At 46.9% G+C, this 26,794-nt stretch overlaps 1 protein-coding gene across 1 annotated transcript; it reads left to right on the top strand.

Annotated features, from left to right (window-relative positions):
• The first annotated feature begins 45 nt into the window (after positions 1-45).
• sema3ab (sema domain, immunoglobulin domain (Ig), short basic domain, secreted, (semaphorin) 3Ab) lies at positions 46-26,608 on the top strand. The gene is made up of 18 exons (XM_076028940.1): positions 46-333; positions 504-882; positions 9,644-9,804; positions 10,205-10,267; positions 13,375-13,494; positions 15,212-15,302; positions 16,057-16,176; positions 16,701-16,843; positions 18,368-18,482; positions 18,572-18,641; positions 18,757-18,901; positions 19,005-19,224; positions 19,314-19,405; positions 19,494-19,535; positions 20,496-20,653; positions 21,990-22,057; positions 22,933-23,078; positions 23,959-26,608. Exons 2-18 carry the CDS (start codon positions 765-767, stop codon positions 24,526-24,528), a joined length of 2,442 nt encoding a protein of 813 aa, XP_075885055.1. The 5' UTR covers positions 46-333; positions 504-764; the 3' UTR covers positions 24,529-26,608.
• Positions 26,609-26,794: the final 186 nt, after the last annotated feature.

The raw sequence follows: 26,794 nt of genomic DNA on the forward strand, positions 1-26,794 counted from the left end.
TCCCTCTCTCTGACTATGCCGTCTATCTCAGCTGTTCTCAGTTGCACTGTGAGCCTCGTGCGGTAGCGACAGGACAGCGCTGCGCCCAGAGTGGGGCTCAACTCGTACGGAGCAGCCCAGTGAAATGAGAGAGCAAGGTAGATCTTTTTTTTTTCCATTTTTTTTTTTTTCAAATGAGTGAGTGAAAGAAGAAGAGCCGTCTCAGATCGTGTTTACCAAGCGGACTGGATTATCAGCCCGAAGAAGAACCAACTGGACCAGTTTCTCCCTCTTGAACTCGACGCTCGGCGGTAACGTGGATGGCCGCACGCCGGCTGAGGAGCTGCACGCTGGGTGAGTTACAGGAGCGCCGAAAATCAGCGGCGGTCGCCGTCCGCAGACCGTCCCCGGCAATTATCTTTGTTTTCGAGCTCTGGTTTGGTTAAGCTTAACTTGGAGTCACACGTGTGAGAGGCTCCAACTTGCTGTGACATTGACCCATGATCCTCCAATCTGCCTTGCAGGTCGCTGCTCTTCTGGAGTTGGAATTTAATTTTTGACCCCTGAAAGCTGGGATTTAAAAAAAAAAATTTTTTAATTCAGTGTTTATTAATATCTGCTGAGCCAGGACTTGACCAGAGGCTTCGTATCGAAACCTGCGGAACACTAGGAGCGTTACCTCCACCAGAATAGCTTTTTTTCCCCCTGCGGCACCGGACAAGAGAGAGAACGTCCACCCTGGAGGCAACTATCTGAAGGACATCTCCAAACTCCACCCCAGGACCATGGGCTCTCTCTGGGGCAGCGTCTGGCTGCTGTGTGGGGTGCTCCTGCTCTGGACGGAGGGCAGAGGAGAGCAGCACGCCAAGAGCAACGTCCCCCGTCTTAAACTCTCCTACAAAGGTCAGTTTCTCCAACGGCGAGACGTTGCATTTTAACTGCCGATAGAGCCACTTTGTTTCCTGCGAATCCAACCTGCAAACCCCCCCCACCCCCCTCTAAGAGGCTTGCAAATAAAAAGGCCCCTCAGACTCCAATGCCTGTAGAATGATAAATAATTGAGATCATAATAATAATTACTGCGGGGTGCGCTCTGGCTGTGTGAAGTGTGATCCGTTCAATCCTCTCTGAATTAAAAGAGAGACTCCTGCATTTCTTTCAGCTGAACGCTCGCGCTCCCGAGAGCCTTTTAGTTCTGCTCGGAATGAATCGGTGATATCAGCGATAATGAACGACCCGCTCTGTTATTACGCCTCGGAGACAACCGCAGACTGATCCTCCTGTGCGTCCGTCCCTCTTTTGATCAACTCGTGTTGTCAGTTTTGCCCTGAAAAGTGCCACAAACAACCTCCCTGGCAACTGGATGTCATTCATCCCCCCTTCCCCTCCCCCCTCCATCCTCTCCCCTATTACTTCTTTTTTTTTTAATGTTTTCCCCGGTTGTCATTTTTTTTCCGCTTCGCTACCCCCCCTCCCCTTGCATGGTAATTAGACTGAGGATGAATGGCGCAGGTCTGTTTCAGCAGATGGCTTCCTTCCCCAAAGTGAAATGTTTCTCGCTCGGCGCCGGGGAGATCCATAATTATGCTCGCGAGCATGCACACACACACACACACACACACACACACACATGCAAAAAAACCCAAAATAACACATGGCCATCTGTAGCTGGCTAATGGTACCTGTGAGCATCAGTCATTTAAAACAACACGTTGTCAGTTTGAGTCAACACGTCCGTGCAGTGATATCTCTATTAGCTGGTGGGGCCTTCAGGTAGCAGCCTGCCAGCGCTCTGTTCATCTGGCTGCCCTCTCTACCTCTCTCTCTCTGTCTCTCTCTCTCTCGCTCCCATCCCATAATTCCCATTAGGTCTCATTTGCATTTAGCGGCAGCACATTTGGCTCTGTCTTCAGAAACCGCGGCCAGATGCCGCTCGGCAGGTATCGCTTACCCACCCCCCCCCCCAGTCTGCGGCTGTGTTGGAAATATTAGTCATAAAATAGTGCCGAGCATTATCATCCACAGTCGCTCCCATTAGGCAAGTGACGTGGGATTATTGCGTTATGAATCATTTATACCGCCGTATAAATTATGTATAACCCCTGTGATATGCGCGAGGCATATTCAGACCTTCTGCCGCAGGAGAAAAAAGGAAATTTTGGCTGGTTCGCTCCCTCGGCGCCGCTGCCGCCGCCACCGCCGCCGTGGGAGAGCAAGTTTGACGTCCCGCTGCCACATGGGGACTTTGAGGTGAAGGAACTCTGACCTCTACAGGTCGCTGGGAAAACTGAGAAAAGCAGCGCGGGGCAACATGAAAGCCTTTGTTTTTCCACTTTCCCTTCCTTCCTTCCTTCCTTCCTTCCTTCCTTCCCCCCCAAAAAAAGCCAAATCTGAAAATTCAACTTCAGGCTGCCACAACAAGAGCTCGTACCCGCTTTGAAGCGAGCTCAGCTCTGCCACTTTCCAAACCAACCACCACCATCACCACCAGCAGCAGCAGCAGCAGCAGCAGCGACCATCGACACGCTGAAAACGCAGCCGCTCCCGCCCACGCACCCCAGACCTCGCCTGCCACGAAACCTCGCGGGACCCCTGCGGATCTTCTGCGAGTGATGGTTTGAGGGTCAGGAGAGCAGCGGAGATGACGGCGATGCCCCGCGGCTAGCCAAACACGAGCCGAGCTCCAACTGGATCGACGGCCGAACGGGGCCGGCTGACGACGAGGCAAGCCCGTTGTTCGCAGCCAGAGCCCCGATTCCGAGGCGGATAAACTCGTACGAAGAGATATCGACGCGGCCTGCAGGTTCATCAGAGCGAGAAGAAGAACGGCACTTGCTGTTTACAGTCCAGCGGGAAGGCAGAGCGGGCACTTTGGCTTTTATAGGATGCGGCCGCGCTGCCAAATTTACTCCGTCTCTTTCCGACCTGTCCGCCCCTTTTCTGAGCCGAGCCAAGGACTTTGCACACACGCACGCACGCACGCACGCACGCACGCACGCACGCACGCACCCGAGCAGGCCGGCCGCTCTCGCTGCCGCATGGCTAAACTCCTCACCCTCTGCCAGCCGGGGGGGAGGTGGGGGAGGCAGCACTCGAAGCGAAACCGCACCATGACATCAAAAAAAATAATGTTTAGTTTTTCTTTGCGCCTCGTCGTTTAATCAGAGCGGCTACGTTTGTCTTTGTCGTCATTCGACAGTCAGCACACCTGCTACAACAGGCCAAAGTCACTTTCACACTGGCGGTTTCACTTTATATAAGCTTGTGCACCCTGGTGGTGGGTTCTGGTCATTCATCTTAAGTTTTTTTTTTTTTTTGACTTTTTAAGAAATATCAGATTTTCCAAGACACTTTTAACACAGCCAAACCAAAATACCCAACAATTTATCCCAGTGTCCTAAAAAAAACAAACATTATTAAATACTTTCAAAACGTGTTGCCGCTTATGAGTGAGTTGAAGCCAAACAAGAAAATCCACCAAACCCCACTGATGACAGCTGAAGTCGCACCACGTCAGCCGTCGCCGTCATGACGTCAGGTCACGCGGGTGGGGGGGAGACGAGCGCCGCTGCCGAGCGTCGGGCGGCCCCGCCTGCGTACAGCGTCGCCACACGTGGGTTATTGTTCAGATGTGTTTATGCATTTCTTAGGAAGCACTTAGAAATAAAAATAAAAAACGAAGAAGCTCCCTGTGCCCTCCAGTAGAGGAGAGGAAGGCGGAGAAAATGTAGGCTAAAAGAGTTTATTTTTATCGGTCTCACATGGGACTGTTGATTCTTCGCATCCGCTCCATCTGCCCCCTTCTCTCTCTCTCTCTCTCTCTCTCTCTCTCTCTCTCTCCCTCTCTCTCTCTCACTGCTTCTTTCTGTCTTTCTCACCCCATCTCTCCCTCCTGCCCCCTCTGCCCTCTATCGACAATTCCATTGTTATGGAGAAGTGCTACAGAAATAGACGGGAAGTTGTTTTTGCGTCGCCGAATAAATTGGGAGAAAGGACGACGAAGTGAAAACAGGCAGCAACAACAACAGGAGGGGGGGGGGGGAACGCAGCAGCCGGTTGAAAGAGACGCTTGCGGGATCTTGACGGCCCCGCGGCCACAAAGTTGGAAGCCGGTTAGAAAAAAAAGAGGCAGCAGCTGCCACCTGTTACATAGCCAAACATTTGCTGATCCACCTGTGTTTCTGTGCTGCTGCGAAAGTAGCCTTAGCATTAGCTTTAGCCCAAAATTTTTACGATAAAGAACTGTGGCATCTGCTAATCACACAGAGGGTTTTTTTTGTGAAAGTTGAAGGTGAAAGTCATTCTTGGAGTCATATGTTGAATCTGCTTCACAATCTGTTTAATAAGAGCAGATTGTGAACAGTATCCTCCCCGCCCCCCCATTATATCTACAGTAATAAAGTCAAACATTAGCATCTCGTCAATACCCATCTATCTGGGCTTTTATACTTTAGTGGATTTAGACAAATAACTATCGAGCTTAAACTGCTAAAACCAATTTTCATCACTGTTTTTGCTCTTCCTAGTATCTGTTTTGTCACTTACTTTAAGCCACGTTACTTTCAAGCATCACCAAATGAAATGTTCAATTGCACAAAACGTGATTGCGCCATCAACCAGGCTGCACTCAACAGACAGTGGGCAAAGGGAGACGCAACGTGCAAGAAGAAACATCCGTGATAAATTTCAACCCAGCGACCGGCCCGCTGGGAATGCTGCCCCTAATTAGCCACAGCTACACAGATTGCCACAACTGTGATTGGTGGAACTGAATTGCAAGGCTTGACAGGGCACTAACACGGTTCAGACTGAGATGGAGCCGAAGGAAATAAGTTTCGAAGACGCGAACATTAGTTTGACCCCTTCCATGAAGGTGTCTGAGCATTGTGCTAGCTTATCGCTAATTGCTGCTGTTTGTGCATTTCTCCCTGGGGCGAAATGCAATAGCCAGCTTCTGACGTGCCTGCTGCCATGCTGTGGTTTCACCAAGAGGAAAATAATAATTTTAATTAATGGCAAACCAGATCGTCTTGTTCTACTGCTGGCATCAGGACAACTGTGATGCGGTTTGTCCTTAGCTAGCAGAAAGGCACAAGAAGTTCACCCAGATGCATGCAAGCACACACACACACACACACACACACACACACACACACACACACACACACACACACACACACACCATAGCAGTGGCTGAAAGTTAGCTGGTAAGAAATTAATCAGCTTTTGTTGTGCGGAAAAAAAGTCAAAGTTGCCCTGTGGCTACCTTGCTAACCACACATCCTGCTTCGTAGCGGTCGGCCCGAGGTGCATGTTTCACAAACACATGGATTACGCACAATACCCACCGAGTGTGAGTCTCTGGGTGAACGGCTTTAAATAACTTGGTCTCTGCTGAATGGTGTGTTGCCATGGTGTAGCCGTACGGTGGGCGTACGTGACGGTGGCGCTCTCTGCCCTCTGCGAGAGGGCGGCTGCGGTTTTGAGGGGAAGCTCGAGTGCAATTTAGCGCGTCTGCGCGATTTTTACAACATCAACAACCTCCAACACCATCCTGTTTACAAAACGGGAGTGGCAATTTAATGGCTAATTGCTTGTAATTCCCACAGATAAACTGATTGTGCACCGACTACCTGAGATTGTTATTATGGTTCCCCCCCTGCGATTCCAGGTGAACCATTAACGCCCACATTTTTGTGTTTACATAATTACCTGCCTGGCTGACAGATGGTTGAAAAGAGATATATATTTTTTTCCTCCCTATAATTTGTCAGAGGAAAACTAATTCCCGTCCCTTTTGGCTGAGCTCGGTTGGAGGACGGCTCCTCTCCTGTGCTCGCTGCCTCTCTCCCACACAAAAGCGTCGGCCTTGGCGCAGGTGATGGAGGGCCAGAGGTAGCAGGCGGCTGTTATTGTGCAGCCGGTGATGGCTTACGCTGGATCCGCTAATGAATGATCACCAAGGCTACGGCGCAACATAAATCTGGGACACAGCTTTGGACCGTCGTAAAGAAAAAAAAAAAAACTTTTCCTGCAATCCTTTTTTTTTTTTTTTTTTTTGACCTTGAGGATTTTTTTATTTTTTATTTTATCATTCAACGTTGAACACTACGGCTGCGTTATGCGGAGACCCAGTAATCCCCTCGTAAAATGAAATTACTAATATGCCAAGATAAATGATCTAATAAAGCACATATTACAGCCCCGGAGCGAAGCCGTGTTGAAATTTACAGACCTATTAATGCGGCGGGTCGGCATTAAATCTGGAAATGTCTTTTAAATTTGAATTCCAAATGAATGGTTGCTGTACGTGAGGCTTCAATCCCGTTATGTCTCTGGGTGCCTATGGAAAAGCCCGGTCTCACCACTTCAAACGCACTTTCAAATCTCGGTGGGCTTATTGCGTTATGCAGACGTCTACTGGCCCGAGGAGCTCGCCCTCTTCGGGACCATCTGCGTCTGTCAGGTCCGCGGAACAGGAAACCGCCTAAGTCACGGAGACAATGACAACCGGGGCACAGATTGTTTAACCCATTGTGCGCTGCCTATCCTGTGAGCGCGCGTGTGAGTCGCGGTCGCATGCGCGTTGACGGGATGCCACAGTGCTACACGGAGACCAACCAGGAAGTCGGACACTGGAGCTTCGGCCGTGCATCCTCCACAACACAGCTGTCTTCCCCTCCGTCAATTCTTTTCCAAATTTAGATGTTGCTTGTTTTTTGTTTTTTGGGGGGGTGTTTTAGTTCATCAACTTAATTTTTAACTCTACTTCTAATTTTTTTTCTTGCTGTTCTACAGCACATCATCATACTGTGTGTGCAGCGAAATGACCAAAATGGCCCTGCTACAAGAGACCGTTAAACAGCAAAAAAAACAACATTCATAGCATAGAAAAAATGACAAGGGCAGCACAAGCAATCGGGGGGATTTTAATACAAAAGAAGCACGCCATTCACAATGGCACTATATCAAAAAGTTTAGTTTTTTTTTTTTAGTTTTGGTTCAAGTGTTCTTGGTCAGCAGAAATAAATATGATTATGTTCAGAAAGAACATAATACCTGTGTGTGTGTGTGTGTGTGTGTGTTTGCCATATTTTCTATCAAGTTATTTTCCAGTTTTTCTACAATATGTGACCCGCCTGAACTTTTGGAAATATATCCACACACATGCAGGAGATTTCTAGCGAACTGTGACTGTGAAGGGGCCGTCGGTTCCGGCGAGGAACTCGGTGCTTCAGGCGAGTCGAAGGTCACGCCAAGCGCAAACAAAGAGGCATTTTAAACTCTCATCTCCGCAGAAAACCGGCTGTCAAAGTTCAGATAGCAAACATTGGTGACCGTTGCTTAACCTGGTTTCCACTCGAGGACTTTATGAATGAGTAAAGCCTGCCAGCGGGACGCCGTCTCTGACTGGTTGCCTTCTTTCTCGTGGTACCTTCGCTTGTGTCCTCTCGTTCTCTCGGGTTCTGACACACTTTAGGGGTGGAGTGGAGGGCCGATGGAGTGGAGGGGCGGGGCTGTGGCGCCGCGTCCTTATCACTGAAACATTCATGAACGTTTTTGTTATTTTTCTCCCCAACAAAGAGGGGGAGAGGAAGAGAGCACACAGGAAGTCTTTTGTTTGCTCAGAAGCTCCTTTGTCGCAGAGGCTCGGACAAACACAGCGACGCTTGGACACGTTTAAAAGAGTGAAACATCTTCACTCTGCTGCCCTGTAGGAAAGGTCAAGACTGTTTTTAAGTATGGAAAACTGCTCTCGAGGTTGAATCATTCACAACAATTTTTAACGAAAAAAAAAAAAATCAAAATAGAACAACATAAAAAGCTAAATATTTATTGTTTTTTTAAAAAAACAAAACAAAAACAAAAACAAAAAAAAATCCAAATTGAAAAATGAATAGACATTAAGTAAATGTAAAAGTCCATGTCGAACGCACTTGCAGGTCTTTACCTCGTACTATAGACTCGAGTGAAGCAAATTACATGAGCTAAAAAAAACAAAACAAAAGATATTTGGAAAATGGCATATTTAGCCCTTTGTTTACAACCACCAGCAAAAACACTTAAACTTGAGCTAAATGTTGTAAGTGCCACTTTGTTTGGAAGCAGATTAAAAAGGGGGCGAACAAAGAAATACCCAGATGATGTTATGGTCAGTATCAGTGCCCTTTGTGACATCACAAAGGTTTGATTTCCTAAACTGCACGTTGCAGCGGACGCTTTCTAAAATCTGGAGCGAAAAAGTAAAAAGACGTGAAATGTACAGAATTGACTTTCCCTTATTATTTTTTTAAAAATAATTTCCACTGCCCTCCTTCCCTGCCCCACAGTGTAGGGGCACATTTTACCATTAGAAACCAGCATTCTGCATAATATGGGCCCTTTAATCATTTATTGTGTTTTTATTAAACAGCAGCTTTCTCATTTCTGCGCCCTTGGGTCCCCCCCAATGTAATAGAAATGCTAAATAGCTCATGATTCAAAATGGTTTCCATATATGAATGGGCAGGGTTTTGGCGCACAAATAGTTAGAAGGACAAAACATTGACGTACCTGTGTGTGTGTGTGTGTGTGTGTGTGTGTGTGTGTGTGTGTGTGTGTGTGTGTATGTGCGTGCGTGCGTGCGTGCGTGCGTGGGTGCGTGCATGTGTGTGTAAACACCTGTCACCCGAAAGGTGTTAAAATGTTATAATGCTACAGCCAGAATGGCTTCTATCGAGGTCATTACAGTAATTAGACCCTCAATGGCCGTTTGTTACAAGTTTCGGATTTCCGCTGTGAAAGCAAATGTCGCCTCCGCGCCAGACTTGGCAGGCCGTCGTCGCATTACACAGCAAAACGTTCGCTGTTGCCCGTAGTAACGCGTCCAAATGGCCGGTGCGGTTTGGCCGCTGGCGCCTCTGCCAAACTCGTATATTATTCCTCCCAGTTTTCCAGTTTGACTGCACCTCGCTGGCCGCCGTGGTCAAGGTCATTTCCTCATGCAGACAGCAGTTCGCCTCATTGGTTCCCAGTGCCGCCATGAGCCTGCTCAGTCCAATTTGGCTCGGCGGCTGGCTCTCCACTGGCTGTCGTTTGCTTTGCTCCGACAGAGGGCTTTGTACTTTTTAGTGAAAAGGAGAGAAAGCCTTTACAACACGGCACTTATACATAAATAAGAAGAGATAAAGGAGGTGTTTAAGAGAAGAAAAAGTCGAGGCTGTTACCAAAATAGCCAAACGGCTAATGCCTTTGTTGGAGACGCTGAGACAGCAGTACAAGTTGTGTTTGTGTGGAACGGGAGAGTTGGCACAATAATGAAATCATCCCTTTGTGATGTCACAAAGGGCACTAGTACCTTGAGACCACTGCACAGCTGCCTCACTTATGTGATCTCTTTCCATACAAGGAAACTTTTAGAGAGTGTCTGTTAACACAGTGCTAAATACACTGTTTTCGGGAGTTTTTGAGGTTAACAAATGATAAAAAGTAAATGTCTAAACCTAGCCATAACATAATTTCCTTTCTTCGGTGGCTGCAGTGGAGATTGGCATTACATCATGTCTAGAAAGTTGTGGGTTCAGTTCCAGCGACGGTTTCCTGCTGCTCCTCAGAAGAGGGGGGGGGCTCACATTCAGAGATTTTCACTGCAAGTTACCGTTTACTTTTCTCCCCTCCCCTCCAGAAATGTTGGAGTCCAACAACCTTGTGACGTTTGAAGGCCTGGCCAACAGCTCGGCCTACCATACCTTCCTGCTGGATGAGGAGAGAGGAAGACTGGTGGTGGGAGCCAAGGACCACATCTTCTCTTTCAACCTCCTCAATGTCAGCAGGGACTACGCAAAGGTAACGCAAACAAAGGGACTCACAAACTTGAGTCTAGTTGTTCTTCCCGCCCATCCATTTTGTCTGGCTGTGAGTCTGTTTGCGCTTCTGACCGACTTAAGTGCGCATCTTCCACCCAGAGTGCCAGTCAGGAGCGCAGGTATCCCGGGATTTGCCTTTTTTTTTCCCCTACACAAAAGTGCCTCATAAATATTTCAGAGCGGAGCTGTTGCACACGATCACATGCTGTGCCTGGCATGTTAGATGCTCTCTGGCCACCTGGATGAATAATGGAGTAAACTGAAACAAAGTGGATAACAAATCGCATTGTGACCTCTTCAACTTGTACAACACACACACAAAGCTGCAGCTATATCGGCCCGTCGTGTAACATCGATCTGGAACTGTGTTTGCGTTGCAGATCCCCTGGCCGGCCTCTTCCACCAGGAGGGACGAGTGCAAGTGGGCAGGAAAAGACACCTCGGTAAGAAGAGCAGAGCTACTCCCCCTACAGCGTTTAGTCCACCCCAACACCAACATGGATGTTGTTTTCAGATACATTTTGTTCCACTTTCAAAAAACACACAACTCTGAAGACCCGAATAAAAAGGAAACTTGGATATTTTCCTCAGTTTCGCTGGTTTCGTACCTGTGCGTGGACGGACGCGCTGCCTTGCTCCCACTCGGTCTGGTCTTAATTTCCAAGAGACCAAGACTGAGATCATCATTTGGCCTTAATCACTTTTCAAGCCTGTGGGCACCTAGACTTTGTCTAATCGAGTGAGGCCCCAGTGAGTTTTGTGTCAGACTTCCAGCTTTAACCGAACATGTGTAAGAACTATTGTCATGTAGTCGGGGATCAGCGGTGTTAGACACAGTCGCATTCCTCCCTTCCTGCTTTTAGGATGTGTGTGCTAATTTTCCCCAAGAGGTCTTAGGGGGGGTATATCATTCTAAGCATAAGAAAATGAGCCCTTAGAGGCTTGAGGACAATATCTGCAATGTTGTGCCATTGACCCACTCAGTCACACATATGCACCTTTGAAGAATATGTGTACGATTCATTTGTTTCAGATATTTCTGTGAAGGTTCTCAGTCGTCCAGGTCATCGTAGTCTTTAGAGTTAACCTAAGGCCACTGGACTGGTATTTGGACTGAAGTGGCCTCAATAAAAACATTGTTTAGAATGTTTGTCAAATCATGAAATATGGAGTCGGTACCAGGAAGGAAAAAAAAGCACGACTGGGGTTTTAAGACCTCCATCCCCAGATGACAAGACAGCCAAGCACCAAGTCTCTCTGTTTCTCAGAAGAAGCAGCGTCTGTGGCGAAACTCGTCTTTTCCCCCCCGTGAGTCCGTGTTTTGAATTCTGCCTTTCAATCGAGCCCGAGGCAAAAGGCTGGAATGTGAAAATGGTGGAAATACTGTTTCGTGCCTCAGTTCACGTCCTGGGCGCCGGCCAGAACAGAGCGAGCGAGCGCTGCACTCCTCTCCTCTCGGCCCTCTCTGTGGTTTGTCCAAGGCTCCATGAAGTCCTTTGTGTGTTTTGTGTAAACACTGTGGCAGAAATGAATAAGATGCCCCCAGGGCTGGTGTTTCTGTGAGAGCGGGAGGAGAGTGAGAATTGAAGGGAGATGGTGCGAGAGCCGGTCCGCCGATGCTCCCCGATGCTCTTTAAATAATCACTCCGGGCGCTTTCGCAGCGAGGGAGGAATGTGGGAGATGAGTGTGAAGTGTGTGATAGTGCAGAAGGGGAAATAAAACACAGCGATTTCATATCTTTGCAAAATTTTGCACAAATCTTAATTTTTCACCAAGAGAGAAAAAAAAGAAAAAGGAGGTTTTAAAAGTTTTTTTTCTTTTCTGTACAACACTTTTGGTAATTACTGAATAGCTGCATTTCCGTTACCCCTAGAATTGCGCAAAACCCAAATATCGCAATAAAAAAACTGCTAATGGAAACCCCTAAACTTCGAAAAACCTCTCAAGTATGGCCAAAAGGTTTTGATGCTCTCATGAGGTGGTTATACAGATGTATTGACAAAGAGGTATATCGCAAAAACGTGATCAAAACACTTTTGGTGTTTACGCGTCACCGGACGTGACGTACGGGGGTTCACTTCAAGTGAAAAAGGCTGTTTGAATGTTTGAACGGAGGAGGAGATGGATTATTTTTGACAAGTAATCAAAGAGAAAAACATAACAACCATTCTTGACAGCAAACAAATGTAAACAAACAAACGAAAAACGTAATTCTCGTAAATCTCGCCGGACGAGATTTTACGAGAATTACATCCCGCGAGACGAGATTTTATTTAATTATTTATTTTTTTCGAAAATGACGGCTTATGCGCTTCACACCATTCAATGGAAACACTTTCAAATCGCAATTGTACTTTGTCGAAATTTTAGAACTATCACTTTTATTTAGCAAAAAAACCTGTAATGGAAACGCAGCTACTAAGGATTTATTAATTTCTGTCATCTGAACAACTTCTGCTGCGAAAGCCACTTTTAATTGTGATGCGGCTCAGCGTTGCTGGACAAAAAGCTCTGAGCTGCTGACCGACATTCCCTGACACTGGTTCAGTGTCCGTGTCGTCCCTCTGGCATCCTCAACACTGAGCGCTCAGAAGTTTGACAGGGGCAGCAGCGAAAACCAGATTGCGCTAATCCAAGGGAGAGGCGCCCGCTGAAGCAACAAAAGCAGCTTCCTGCACCCCTCCCCCGCTCCATCACTACCAACACCACCAAAAGCCAGACGAACTTAGTCGTGCATAATTTGCAGCGTTATTCTTCTCACTAAATGTGATGACACAGTCGGTTTTATTTCAGGTCGGCCACGTGTTAGCAGAGGGATAAAGTGGGGGGTGTCGTATGGCAGAGTAGGGATGCGGCACATTGAGACCAACAAGGATGTGAATAATCTCTAGAGTTCTACTGCCTGGTCACTGACTCATTTCTTCATTGAACTCCATTCTAACCAACTTTACGAAATAATCCACTGGAATGCTCTACAAACATTACAAGTGCACGGAAATCAGTGAGGATGTGCTGGACACATGACGGGATGGCGATGGAATTCTTTCAATCACTTTTAATTAGACATTGGAAATGGTTTTCCTAAAACGCTAAAATGTTCCCATACTTGTTAATCGTGCACTCATAATGGTCAATTTGAGAATGTTATTTTATAAATCTGGTAAGAATGGAGTTCAATGCGGAATTGAGTCAGTGATCCCAAATGGTAGCGGACATGTGGAATGGTCGAGGTAAACATGGGCGTACCAAACTCTAAAAAATACACAGGAACAGACACAACTTTAATTTTCTTTGTCCCAGAACACAATAATGCATCAATCTTTCATCTAGTGGTTAATTAAGGACTCCAATATTAAAATGACACTTACTTTATTTCCTTGAATGGTGGAATGAATTGGTTTGTGTGGGTGTCTAGGGGAACAGAATGATAAATGATCTTGCTGCTGTCGCCACAGATGTCCTCATGCAAAACGTTTGTGTCTCCGAGGCTTTGATGACGATCGAGCTCTGTGTCGCTCACCGCCTGTCACGTGTCTCTGCCCCACTCAGAGGGAATGCTCCAACTTCGTCAAGGTGCTCCAGCCGTTCAACCAGACCCACGTCTACGTGTGCGGGACGGGGGCCTTTCACCCGGTGTGCTCCTACCTGGAGGTGGGCAAGAAACTGGAGGTACGAACCGCCGTCCCGCTTCCCCTTTCCCTTACCTCCCTCTCCGCGGTTTTCACCGAGCCCGACGACGAAGAGTTGTGAAATTCGCGCCGCGCTCCGGGCTTTGATGTTTACAGCTGCCGAGGCTGTTTATTCGTCTGATAAATGACCGTGCGGCTCACACAAAAGCAGCGGGATTCGGTGAAATGGTGTGGAAAATTCGATGCGGAACAGCTGTTGTGCACGCACGCGGCTGTCATCGAGTATGAGTAAGGGAAATTGTTTTCTTCTCCTCCAAATGTCACCCATGCAGGCCATTAAATGTGTTTTTCCCATTCATCAGAGGGTCCCGCTCGCAGCCAATCAGAAGCAGCAGTCGTCTCGGCCCCACTGTTGCCTATGGATCAGTGGCTAGAGATGCAATTTGTCTGATGAGCGCAGTTGATTCCTCGAAAGATGAGATTTATCGTTTTCACTCTCCCGCTGGAAGAGACAGTGGAAATTAGACTTAACTACAGGCGTGTTGGTTGGATTTTCTTCTCTGGCGTATTGATACGTTTCAAGGAGTGCGGAATTTAAAACTTTGGCTGCAGAGTCAAAATCAGCTGCTTCTGCCGCTTTTGTTATTTTGTTTTTTAGCAATTTTGGTTCAAATTTCAAATAAATGGCACACAGGAGCGGATATTGTGTCAGTGCTTCTTCCAAAATTGGATGTCACGCTTACTTCTGGGACCACACACCACTGTAATCAATCAATCACTCAATGAACTTTTATTTATAGAGCGCTAAATTACAGCCAAAGGCATCTCAAGGCTTTTTGCACAATAAAAAAGCAAACCAATGGAAACAACCCTCCAGAGCGAGCACGGGGTGAAAAACTTCCCAGGGAGAAGAAACCTCAAGCAGACCGCAACTCTGGAGGGCGTCCGTCTGCTTTGACCGGTTGGTGTGAAAAAAGGAAATAGCAAAAATAGAAGCGATTGAGATGGAAGTGGAGTCACTGGGTTTCCGTTACCCCTAGAATTGTGCAAAACCTAAATATCACGATAAAAAACTCGTAATGGAAACACCTAAACTTGGAAAAACTTCTCAAGTATCGTTAAAAGGTTTTTATGCTGTCATGAGGTGGTTAATCAGACATATCAAGATAGAGAGATTTCGCAAAAGTGTAATGGAATGATTTTTTCGCATTTACGTCACCAGATCACTTCAAGTGAAAATGGCGCGTTATGTTTGGACAGAGGAGAAAGGATTTGTAGTCAAAAGAAAAAAATATAACAAGCATTCTTGACAGCACACAAACATAAACAAACAAAAGCGTAATTCTCGTAAAGTGCCGCAAAATTTTTTACGAGAATTTACGTCATATGTGCTTCACACCATTCAATAGAAACACCTGTGTGCAATTGTACTTTGTCGAAAGTTTAGAAATATTGCTTTTATTTTTGCGCAGAACTGTAATGGAAATGCGGCTACAGTGGCCTACTGGCCAGAGTGTCTGCATGATAGATAAGTCAGAATGTGGACGCAGCTACTATTGTGCTGGTCAAGCTGGCACAATGCTGGATAGACCTTTTGTCAGAAAACACTGGTAAAGCAAATTTTGTTTTGCATATTCGAAGTACGATTCACATTTCCACTTTTGCTTTTCAGACCCCAACTATTTGCTCAGCTTATATTTATCTTTGGGTTCAACTTCCTGCGCTTTATTTTCTCTCCCTCTCTCTAAATTTCCCAGGACAGCGTGTTCAGGCTGGAGCCCCACGTGGAGAACGGAAGGGGCAAGAGTCCCTACGATCCCAAGCTGCTCACCGCCTCCTTGCTAATTGGTGAGTTTTTAAGAGCGGATGTGCTCCGCCGGCCTGCTCGTGCTCCGTCCCGGTGAGGCGGCGTGGAAACCCGGGGGGGGTTTAAAGAAGCAGCCTGGCGCCCCGACTCTTTAATTTCTCCAGATATACAAGCGCAGCCGAGTCGGCGTGGGTGACGATTCATCTGTAATGAGTGCATCTCCCCTGTAGTTGGCGTTTCCACACCCCTCGTTGAGGAGGCGCTGTAAACTATTTCAATCCGCTTGCAGTGAGTTTACGTGCTGGGCGTGCACGGCCGATAATGATGGAGCACACCCCCCCGCCCCCTCCTTGGCAAGCAAACCCCCAGGGTTACGTGACCATATCGTCCCTCTTTAACCCCAATTATTATCAGTCACCTTGTGTTATATCAGAGCGTTTAACCCAGCAGATGGCCATTTTCCAGCCCGTCACTCTCCATCTCCTCTCCCCTTTGTCTCCCTCCCCTTCTCAACATTATTATGCCCCCCCCTGCCATGTCTCACACCTCTGTCTTGTCCCTCCTCGTATGTCACTCCGGCCCGCTGCCGCCGCCCTCCTCGGCCCTGCCAACAGCGTTGATATCAATTTCACACTCCCGATGTTCATCGTGTCCTTCTTGGGGAAACAAAGTCCTGAACTGAACATGTGTTCTGGCTCCTCTTCCCTTCCGTTGGCTGTTTACAGCTGCCAAACTGTTTTTTTGCATCTGTGCCATGTAAATCTGGCACCAAAGCAATATTTTTCTTTTTCTCAGATGGAGAACTTTATGCTGGGACGTCAGCTGACTTTATGGGGCGGGACTTTGCCATCTTTCGGACTCTTGGCAAGCACCACCCAATCAGGACGGAGCAACACGACTCCCGCTGGCTCAATGGTGAGAGACCCTGATGTTATTTTTTTTTTTTTCATGTTGATTGGCTCAGTGTGCTACTTGTATGTAGCAATGTTAAGTAGAACTTGGAAGTGCAGTGATGTGGAATTATAAAAGCACTGTAATGGGTTTGCTTGTTTCAGCCCAGGAGGGCTTCTAATGTAAAACTGCAAAAACGAAGGATGTGTTTATTTTTGTTTGTTTGTTTTTAGAAAAACTCAGATATTGTGAGATTATAAAGATATAAATCTGTCGATGTTATTTATTTATTTATTTTTTTTTAAAGATTATCAGATTCAGATTTCAGATTCACAATGCTTTTTTTGTATCATTTACAAAGTATTAAATTGTTGTTGAAAATGTCCTGTCATATCCATGTTTTTTGTTTTTTTTTACTTGAAGATATTTGTAATTTGGAAAAATTAAAAAAGGTCAAAACTAAAATCTGGAAGTACATGAAAGTGTCATGGCAGATTTAAATAGAATTTCTTCTTTCTCTTCCCCCGTGTCTTCGTGTTTCGTTCCAGACCCCAGGTTCGTGGCCGTTCACCTCATTCCTGAGAGCGACAACCCGGAGGACGACAAAATATACCTGTTCTTCAAGGAGAACGCCATCGACGGAGAGCACGCCGGGAAGGCCACGCACGCTCGCATCGGGCAGCTCTGCAAGGTAAAGTTCTCCTCGCACCACTGTAGCCACAGCTCTCTCCGAGTCCTCACACACAGCCCGACAGACAATTGAAACGGGCCCGATGCTAAAAGTCTCCCCTGATTAAAAAAAAGAAACCCTTGACGGATGTCAGAGAGGCTTTCATAACGTCTGTTATCTCAGATTATTCCAGCCTGCTGAAGAGCCGCTTTGTTTCGCCTCGTCCGTCACCGCTGACGGAAACCTGAGAGAAACGTTAAATGTCACCAGAACCTGAGAGGCCATGACGCTCCAAATGCCAGGCTCCGTTTGTTAGCCTAGCGCCAGGCTTTGGCGCTGATTGGCTCGGCCTCACCCTCCAGCTGCAGCGGATGCCGGCCTCGTATCGTCTTACTCCTTCCATATCCTGCTCGTATTCATTAGGCAGGAATCCATCCAGCTGACTGCAGATCTGGCCCCGAACCTTCTGCCTTCTGTTGAGCTGCACGCTGCGCCTCGTGCCGCGGCTGCCTAATTACCCAGAATGTCAAGAATCTGCTGTGCTAGACAGTTCCAACCATTATGCAAGATGTGTGTCTGTGTGTGTTCGTTTTGGGCCGTTGCATTGTTGGATACGTTCAGATTCATAAATCAACAGCGTCAACTTTTTTTTTTTTTTACAAGCAGTTCTTTTTTTTTAATGGCTGCTTCCGTACCTGGCTTCTAGATGCATGTTGTGAGAAATAGTTGTAAATACTGCACATGCAACATCTCGTGAGAGGGTTTTCAGAAGCACAAGACACAGACTTGGGCCAAAAACAAAGCAAATTCCCACCTGAAATGCAGCTTCTTACAGGGGAAAATATGTAATTACTTATTTAAAAGTTTAGGTTATCTCCTAAATGTGTATGGATGTGAAAATGTATACAGCCATTTTCTTCATGGTCGGTTCTTGATGCCACACAGTCTCCAGCCATAAAACAACAACAACAACAATCTTGTGAGGAAAGATAAAGTGATGACATCGGCATCACTAAATTGATGTGATGCAAATTAATTACCCAAATGGCTAATTGCTTAGGATTTTTTCTTCATAAATAGCCACTAAATGGTCTTTCATTTTTTTTTTGTGTTCGTATAATCAGTGGAAGAACTCCAGAGTCCATTAACTTTCAGCTAATCCCCACAAGGTCACAGTCTAAACACAGTCTGCTTTGAGACCAGACCAGAGCTGAGGAAAGATAGCAAGGCAATGCTGAATGAAACACTTTGTTTATTAAACTTAAAAATGGCTATTTTTTTGTTTTTGCGAGAGACTCCGACTCGGCTTTCATCAAAACTGTTACCCAATCAGTACCCTGCTCTGCGCTATGTCATCACTATGGTCCCTGCTTAGCACGCTTGGATCCTCCAAGGGAGCAGGTACCAAAATGGTAACTCTTGAAAACCGTGTAGGGGCCAGTGAAAACTGGTACTAACCGAGCCGTACCGGAACGACTTCACGCCAAGCAAGCCAGTGGAAAAACACCTTTAGTGATTTTTTTGTAAATGTGCTTTGTGCCACAGAATGACCTGGGAGGTCACAGGAGCCTGGTGAACAAGTGGACCACCTTCCTAAAGGCTCGACTCATCTGCTCCGTGCCTGGCAGCAACGGAATAGACACTCACTTTGACGAACTGCGTAGGTTTCGTTCCCGGACGTTACGGTTCAGTTCAGTTCAGTTCGTTTCAGGAGAGTTCATTTGTAACGTGCACTGTATTGTCTTCTAGAGGATGTTTTCCTCATAAGCACAAAGGATCCCAAGAGCCCCATCATATATGCTGTGTTTACTACTTCCAGGTAGTGTAAAGTCCCCTGAAGTACTTGTGCACAGCATGCACGTCCTGTGTTTTGTTTATTGTCTTCTTTTTTGGGGGGCACTTTCCGAATCCGACTCCTTCTCTCTGCCCTTCAGCAACATCTTTAAAGGCTCAGCGGTTTGCGTGTACAGCATGGCCGACATCAGAAGAGTGTTCCTGGGGCCTTACGCCCACAGGGACGGACCGAACTACCAGTGGGTCCCCTTCCAGGGTCGAGTTCCCTACCCGCGTCCTGGCACGGTGAGGATGTTACAACCTGTTTCTCAATGGCCAGTTTGTTGGAAGATTTAATTCCAGTATTTCCAGAGTTCACAGCCACGGGATCATTTTCCTTTCCCTGCAGTGTCCAAGCAAGACCTTCGGAGGATTCGACACCACCAAGGACTTCCCGGACGATGTCGTCACCTTCGCCAGGAGCCACCCGGCCATGTTCAACCCTGTGTACCCCATCAACAATCGACCCATCATAGTCAAAACAGATGTGGACTACCAGTTCACCCAGATAGTGGTGGATAAAGTGGAGGCAGAGGATGGCCAGTACGATGTCATGTTCATTGGCACAGGTACGCATTAATGCCTCTTCTCCTGCAGATCTTATGCAGTAATGGAAGAAAAACTGGAACAAGAACATTATTTTTTCTTTTTTTGCTAGACATTGGGACAATCTTGAAAGTGGTTTCCATCCCCAGAGGCTCGTGGCACGACCTGGAAGAAGTCCTGCTGGAGGAAATGACTGTTTTCAGAGTGAGTCTCATTACTTACGGTATGTTCAATCTTCGAGTCTACTTAACAAGACTCATCTTGATCCGTCGATCTCTTTCACTCCTGGCAGGAGCCGACGGCCATCAAGGCGATGGAGCTCTCAACCAAACAGGTATCGTATCAAAATTCTCACAGCAGATAAAAATTGAAACCTGAAATTAAGGCAGAAAAAAACCCTGCAGCGGAGGAAAACGCTGTGAAACCTTTTGTGAGGACTTTTTTTTTTTTTTTTTTTTAAGTGAATGAATTCATTGAAAAATGTAGACAAACACAGTGCAATTGAAATGGCATCCAAATTGCTACGCTCAACTATTGTTTATTTCTGTTTGTGTGAAAAAGCCTGGAGAGTTTGAGACGGCTTTTCCTCCAGGTGACGCCCCCTTCCTGCGCAACCGCGTAGCACGTAACAAAGGAACGCCTGTCTGTACCGGCGGGACAAAGGCTCGCTTGTCTCTGCCCTTTTTAAAAAAAAAAAAAAAAAAAAAAACGCTTCAAGATGAAACACTTTGCCTCTCTGCCAGTCAGTTTATCTTGTCAGCGTAATGGCAGTTACAGACAAAACAAGTCGGCTAATTGACAGGCAGGAGGGCAGCGAGTGGCTGCGGTCGTGCCTGCCGTCGGTCCACATTCCTGCCTCGGCGTCTCTCCACGCGAAACAAACACGAGTGGTGCCAGAAATAGGCACATTAACTCGAGTAAATGCGCGCCACCCAGGGAGGGAGACGGGAACAGGCGGATTGTCGTCGCCGAGTGTTGTGTTGTAGCGCTCGAGATTGGTCTTGGTCTCCAGACCAGTTTTTAAGGGTCTCGGACTCTGAGGTATTTTTACTCTGTGTTGTCTCGGGCTCGGACTGGGCGGACTCAGCCAACGACAAATAATACCAGATATAAAATATAGTAATAACTGATACAAAATGACAGAGAAGAAAGGTTTTGTTTCCTCGCCTCATCACTGGAGCCATGAAGAACTTTGAGGTCTTTCACTTGTCTCGATCTCAGTACTCTCTCGTCTTGTCTAGTTGGTCAACAAACAAACAAACAAACACGTGGCCTGTTGTCTCCCTTTGCGCAGCAACAACTCTACCTTGGCTCGGACGTGGGCGTCTCCCAGATGCCTTTGCACCGCTGCGAGGTTTACGGGAAGGCCTGCGCCGAGTGCTGCCTGGCGCGGGACCCCTACTGCGCCTGGGACGGCACCGAGTGCTCCAGATACTTTCCCATGGCCAAGAGGTACAGACTGCACGCTCACACGCTCACACACTTGCCGCCGCCGCCGCCGCCCAGTCGTTGGAGGTTGTTTTTTTTTTGTTCAATCTTTTTTTACGAGACACCTCTCGACACCTTGCACGCAGCAACAACGGCAACAACAAACTCCCAGCTAGCGTTTTAAAATGTTTACGCGCCGCGCAGTCAGATACTTACTGCTCCGCCAAATTACAAGATGCCGCGTTTAATCACATCTTAGTTGGCGTGCACGTGTAATTTTGCGAGTCCCCGCCAAAGAGTCGACACGCTCTGGAGGTGGGAACCGCTGCAAGTGACGGAGCCGGGCTTTGAACATGGGAATGAGAATTTGGACTCAATAAAAAAAAAAAAAATGCCCTAAGTGATGTGGTGTCGTCTTTTTTTTTTTTTTATAGAGCTTAAATTGACACCTTCAAAATCTCTTTTTGTTGCGATTCACTTTCATGTAATTGCACAACTTACCCTGGTTTTAGGCAGGTGCTCCAAAGTAGGTGTCATCAGAATAGATGAGCATGAGAAGAGAGAGTCGCTGAGCAAGGGCAGGTGTGTTCTTCTGAGGGGGTGCCGGGCAGGCAACCAAAGTTATATATACACAGAAATATGACCATATAGTAATGTTCTAGATCAGCAGGTGGTGCTGTGTCACTGTGATTTTTCCCACTCATTTTTAAAACTCAAGGTATTTCAAGGTAGAACAACTACATAGTGTTGCTTTAAGGTGGTGGGTAAGAGGTGAAAAACTCAGGCTCAGGCACACATACAGTGGAACGCTATAAATAAAAACCTTCCTGGTGTGGAGTTTTTTTTCCTCTCACCGCCGCGCGTTTAAAGCCGCAAGAGCCGCGTCTGAAGGCTGCCGCCGACGAACTGCCAGCGAGGCGGCAGCAGGTGTCAGAGGTCTGGTGGAAACTGATCAGCGCGCCGCCTCCCACTCGAAGCTCCGCGGGGCCTTATTGATCGGAGCGCTCTCTCCGCTAGCGAGACGGGCAGAGAGCGAAGCCCGACAGCGGTCGGTTTGGATGTTTGCCGTCTCCATAGTTTCACGTCTCGCTGTTTAGTGTCAACACCGTCGTGGGGGAGGGGGAGTTGGGTTCGACGGCTTCGACGTCTCACGTCACTTCCAGATGACTGATAAGAGCCGCGACTCCGCCGTCACACGCAAACCCCTCCCCCTAATTAAAAGCCGACAACAAGGATCCGATCTGTTTGTGTTGACGCCAAAACCGCGCTCGGAACAATCGTGCACGCACACGTTCTCCCACGTGTGCAAAAAAACCAAAACAAAACAACGTCTTCTTGTCTTTTTGTGTTTTTCTCGCAGGAGAACGAGGAGGCAGGACATCAGGAACGGAGACCCGCTGACACAATGCTCGGATCTGCAGCATCACGGTATTGCAAAATGAAAAACTCCCTTTAATGCTTCATGGGAAATCATAATAATTTAAAAAAACAAAAAAAACAATTGTGTCTGTTTCCTATCGGCCAACACAGAGGCTCCCGGCGCCGCTGTCGGCTCTTGGCAGGATGATGAAGAGTGTGTGTGTGTGTGCGTGTGTGCGTGCATGCGTGTGCTGCGCCTGTGTTTTTATGCGTTTCTGGCGGTGTGAAGATAAGAGCCGGCCTTTGCAAAAGCTCTGTAATTAACATGGCCGGGATTCCTCCAAGTCTCCTCTCTGTCGCAAGGCCCTGTGGTCAGGCTCCAAAAAAGCCTCCTTTCCCTCGTATAAATATTTTGCCCCGTTTCAATAAAACAAACAACAAAAAAAAGAACAAAAGAAAAATAATGTCACTTGAAAGCTGGCTGGTTTGGAGGGGTAAGAGCACTCTTTTACAAAAAAACGAAATGTTTGCGTTCCCCGCAAACTCTGCAGGAAGTCCCACCGAGGGAGTGGAGTTTGTCCCAAATTCCTGAATCGCAAACAAACATCCAATAAAACATCCAAATAAAAGTCACGCACACTCGCTCTCTCTTTCATAACACCACGAAGGAAAAACATCATATTGTGGGAGATTTTTTTGAGCCAGAAGATTAAGTATCGTGAAAAGAGACGGAGCTGTGTGACTGAAATGGAGAGAGGAGCCTCACAGCAGAGGCCGCAGTTAAAAAATTATCTGTGCAAACACAATATATATATATATATATGTATATATATATATTTATATATATTTATTTATTTTTTTACTGTGTTTGCACAGTACAAATCTGTGCAAACAAAATAAAAAAAATCCCCCCTTGTTTGATTTTTGAATTTTTTTTTGTGTAGATGAGCTGAACGGCCGGTCGACCCTCCTGGATAAAACAGTGTACGGCGTGGAGAACAGCAGCACCTTCCTCGAGTGCAGTCCCAAGTCCCAGAGAGCCGTGATGTTCTGGCAGTACCAGCACTCTCCCGACGACCGCAAGCAAGAGGTGCGACACCGAACTGCTCAGATTTGAAATGTCGATTATCAAATAGCTTCTCTTCATTTTGCGCCGTTGCTGTTTAAAGGCTTGACAGCGCGTTTTGTATTTAGGACCACTGTCAGGTGGGCGTCTATGATGCGTTTATCGTTTTATTAATGTATTTACAGGCAGGATGTTAAGTTTGCACCAATATAAAAATGAGTGATGTCTTATATCAACTTTTTTACCGATATCCGAACCACATATATCATAATCAGTTGATATCGTTTGATTTTGGTATCAGAAATTAGAAGTTGGATAATATTGGGACGTCCGATATCGACTTTTTTACCGATATTCGACATCCCGATATTATCCAACTCCTAATTTCCAATACCAAAATCAACCGAAATCGACTGATATCAACTGATTCCGATATATGCGGACGTGGAATTAACACATTATGGCTAATTTTGTATTGTGATTGACATCATGCTGGATGTCCCGCATGATGTCGTCAGTTACGAACAAGCTATTTTGCTAGCAGCCAGCCACCACTGAAACAACTCTGCTGAAACGTTTCGATGCTGTTACGCTTCGATGCGGTTTGATGACATCATCAAGCGTAGACGAGTAAAGTATTGTTATATACTATTTAGTAATACCAGGAAATTCGAGGAATTCGTTCTTTGGCATAACTACTAAATTCGGGAGAAATTAAAAAAAAAAAAATTCCAATATTTTACGATATTAGTTTTTAATGCCTTTATCATCCGATAATATCAGACTTCCCTAATAAAAATCATAAATGAAGGCAAATCTTACACACTGGACCTTTGATTATTTGGCTGGGTGACTCATCGTCTCGCCCCGGACTCTCTGCCAATGTCTGATTTCCTTCCTCCAGATCAAGTCGGAGGAGCACTTCATCCGCACGGAGCAGGGCCTGCTCATCCGCACCCTGGCCAAGAGGGACTCCGGGATCTACCTGTGCCAGGCGGTGGAGCACGGCTTCATCCAGACGCTGCTCAAGGTCACCCTGGAGGTCATCGACACGGAGCGCCTGGACGACCTGCTGCACCGCGGCGACCAGGCGGCCGTTAGCAACCCCCCGGCCGCTCAGGAGCGCCCCCTGCCCCAGGAGAGCCCCGTGCAGCGGCTGTGGTACCGGGACTTCCTGACGCTGGTCAACCACCCGACCCTGAACAGCGTGGACGAGTTCTGCGAGCAGGTGTGGAAGCGCGAGAGGAAGCACAGGAAGCAGAAAGCCCACATGGTGCAGCAGCAGCAGCAGCAGCAGCAGCAGCAGGTTCAAATGCAGCAGCAGCAGCAGCAGCAGCAGCAGAAGGTTGTGATGAACGCTCACACGCACATGCACGCTCAAGGGCTGGCGGCCAAGTGGAAACACCTGCAGGAGAGGCAGAAGGGACGCAACCGCAGGACCCACGAGCTGGAGAGGGCTCCCCGCAGCGTCTGAGACTCGCCACCTTTGACTCTGAACGCTTTGAAAAACAAAACAAAAAAAAAAGATCCAACAACGGAAAAAAAAAAAATCACAGCCGGCTCTCATTCTCGCACCCTGATTAACTCACCCGCAGCTCTCCTCCGAAACCGACACGAAGACTATCCTTTCACCGTGACTTTGAAGGGGAGGGTAAAAGTTGGCCGAATGGTGCGTTTCACCGCTGCGTGGGCAGCCGTGTTTAGAGCGCCCCCTAGTGCTGAGGACGGCCGAACACGGGATGTTGCGAACCGTCGGAGTTCATTCATCCCAGCTGGCCTCTGTGGCAGGAACAATGCAGAGGGGGGAGGGGGAGGGGTACGTCGAGAAGGACCGGACGGACACGTTTGCAGGACTGACTGCGTCAGTGTGTCATGGCATGCTAGTTAGGTGTCCTCTTTACTCAGCGTCGGCCTGGTGTAGATACAAATAAAATAGCTGGTGGGGGGTCGGGGGTGGGGGGGGAACTGCCTCATTTGCTACTTCACAAGCGACCAGGCGACGGAGCTGCAGAGGTTCAGCGCGTTCGCCGCCACCAGATCTCAAGCACAAAATAGACAAAAAAAAAAATCTCAAGTGATGCTCTTGGAAAAGCACAGGTTAAAGGTTGTTGGGTCATTTTTTTTTTTTTTTTTAACTCAAAATGTGTCTCAACTCATTACAATATGAAACATAGCAAAGGCCCGAACGCTGCAAGAGACGCTCGCCGTTCGTTAACAATATAATGTAGCTGAGATGTGTAAATACTCTAGTTCCTCCTCATAGTAAAGGGAATGGCTCACACTTATTTGTCAACTTTGTCGTTTGACCAGATAGAAGTTTATTTAATATAATGTTCCTGAGTGAAATCAGTGGTAAGCAAGGAGATTTTTGTACAATTTTTTTTTTTTTTTTTTTGTGTGTGTGTGTGTGTTTGTGCGTCCATGCCGCGGATAAGCTTCTCAAACAAAGTCGAGTTTTGTGATTCTTTTTTTTTTTTCACTTATTCCCTTTCAGTGTCGGTGGTCGTAGAAAAAAGTCCCAGTCACTGCTAATTGCATTACAACATACAGAGTTCTTCCATGTGCTGTTATCATAACATAATCAAAAGGTGTGTATTTATTGATAAAGTATCAATCAAACATGCTTTATTTTCTATTAATTTAACCTTTGGAGGGTTTTTTTTTCTTTCTTTCTTTTTTTTTTTTTAAAAGGAACTATAACTCCAGGTTTCTTATTAATCCAACATGTATTACATATCAGATGCGTTAAGCAATAAGCCAGTATCCATTCTGTGTGAAATCTTCCACGTTTACTTGCCTCGCGGCCGCAGACTCTCCGGCGGTGGCGGCGGCAGCGCCAAGAGCCGCTCTCACTGCATGTAACATAAAAAAAAACAAACAAAAGAAAAACACAGAAAAACAAACACCATCATGGAATGTAGCTGTGAAACTCCTGTAAACGTACCCGACCCCCGGCGCTCTGTGTTCGACAAGTGTGACACTGTGTGTACTAGCTGCATGTGAATACGACTGTAGTGTTTCCTGTGATGGTGTAGTCCGGCTGTTGTCGCCGTTGTTTTGTCGTTTTTCTTGTTCGTTTTTTGTTTTTTGTTTAGTTTTTTTTGTTTTTGTTCAGGCTCACGCAGTGCACAATATTAGCCGTTTGGAATCTGTACATAGTGTTTCTGTTAGGGCACTAATCCGTATTAGTAGGTATGTTCCTCAGATCTCGAGGCAGGTTGGGGGTCCAAAATGTCCGCAGGGCCGCAGCTTCTCCGGACGACGACGCGTCCGCCGCAGAACAAATAGAGAGGAGCGGGAACATTTATAGAGTTGCGGAACTCTGAGCGGAGACGAGACGAGATGTCTGATGGGATCGCCGGTGTCGTCGGGAGGAAGGTGGTGCCTCGCCGCGTCTGGCAAAGACACACCGTGGAAATGAGAAGAAGAAGAAGAAGAAAAAAAAAAAAACGAAACAAAAGTGCTGCTGCTGCTGCTGCTGCTGCTTTTTTGGCATGATGATGGTGACGGTGGTGATGTATTCTACTGATCTAATAAATGTCTCTTCATAAAGAGCCAGTTTCATTAAATCTATTTTTAATGTGCCTCCTCCCGCCGCTGTCAGCTCTGAGAAGGGGGAGGAGGAGGAGGAGGGTTTCCTGCGGAGACGATGGCATTTTAGCACCTTGCCGCATGCATAAGGGGGGGGGGGGGAATATTGAGTTAACTCTTGTAAATCTAAATGAAAGGCTAGCAAATTA

Source organism: Nelusetta ayraudi, unplaced genomic scaffold, assembly GCF_046127955.1.
Source record: "Nelusetta ayraudi isolate G7.1 ecotype Tasmania unplaced genomic scaffold, CSIRO-AGI_Nayr_v1 ptg000026l, whole genome shotgun sequence".
NCBI lineage: Eukaryota > Metazoa > Chordata > Actinopteri > Tetraodontiformes > Monacanthidae > Nelusetta > Nelusetta ayraudi.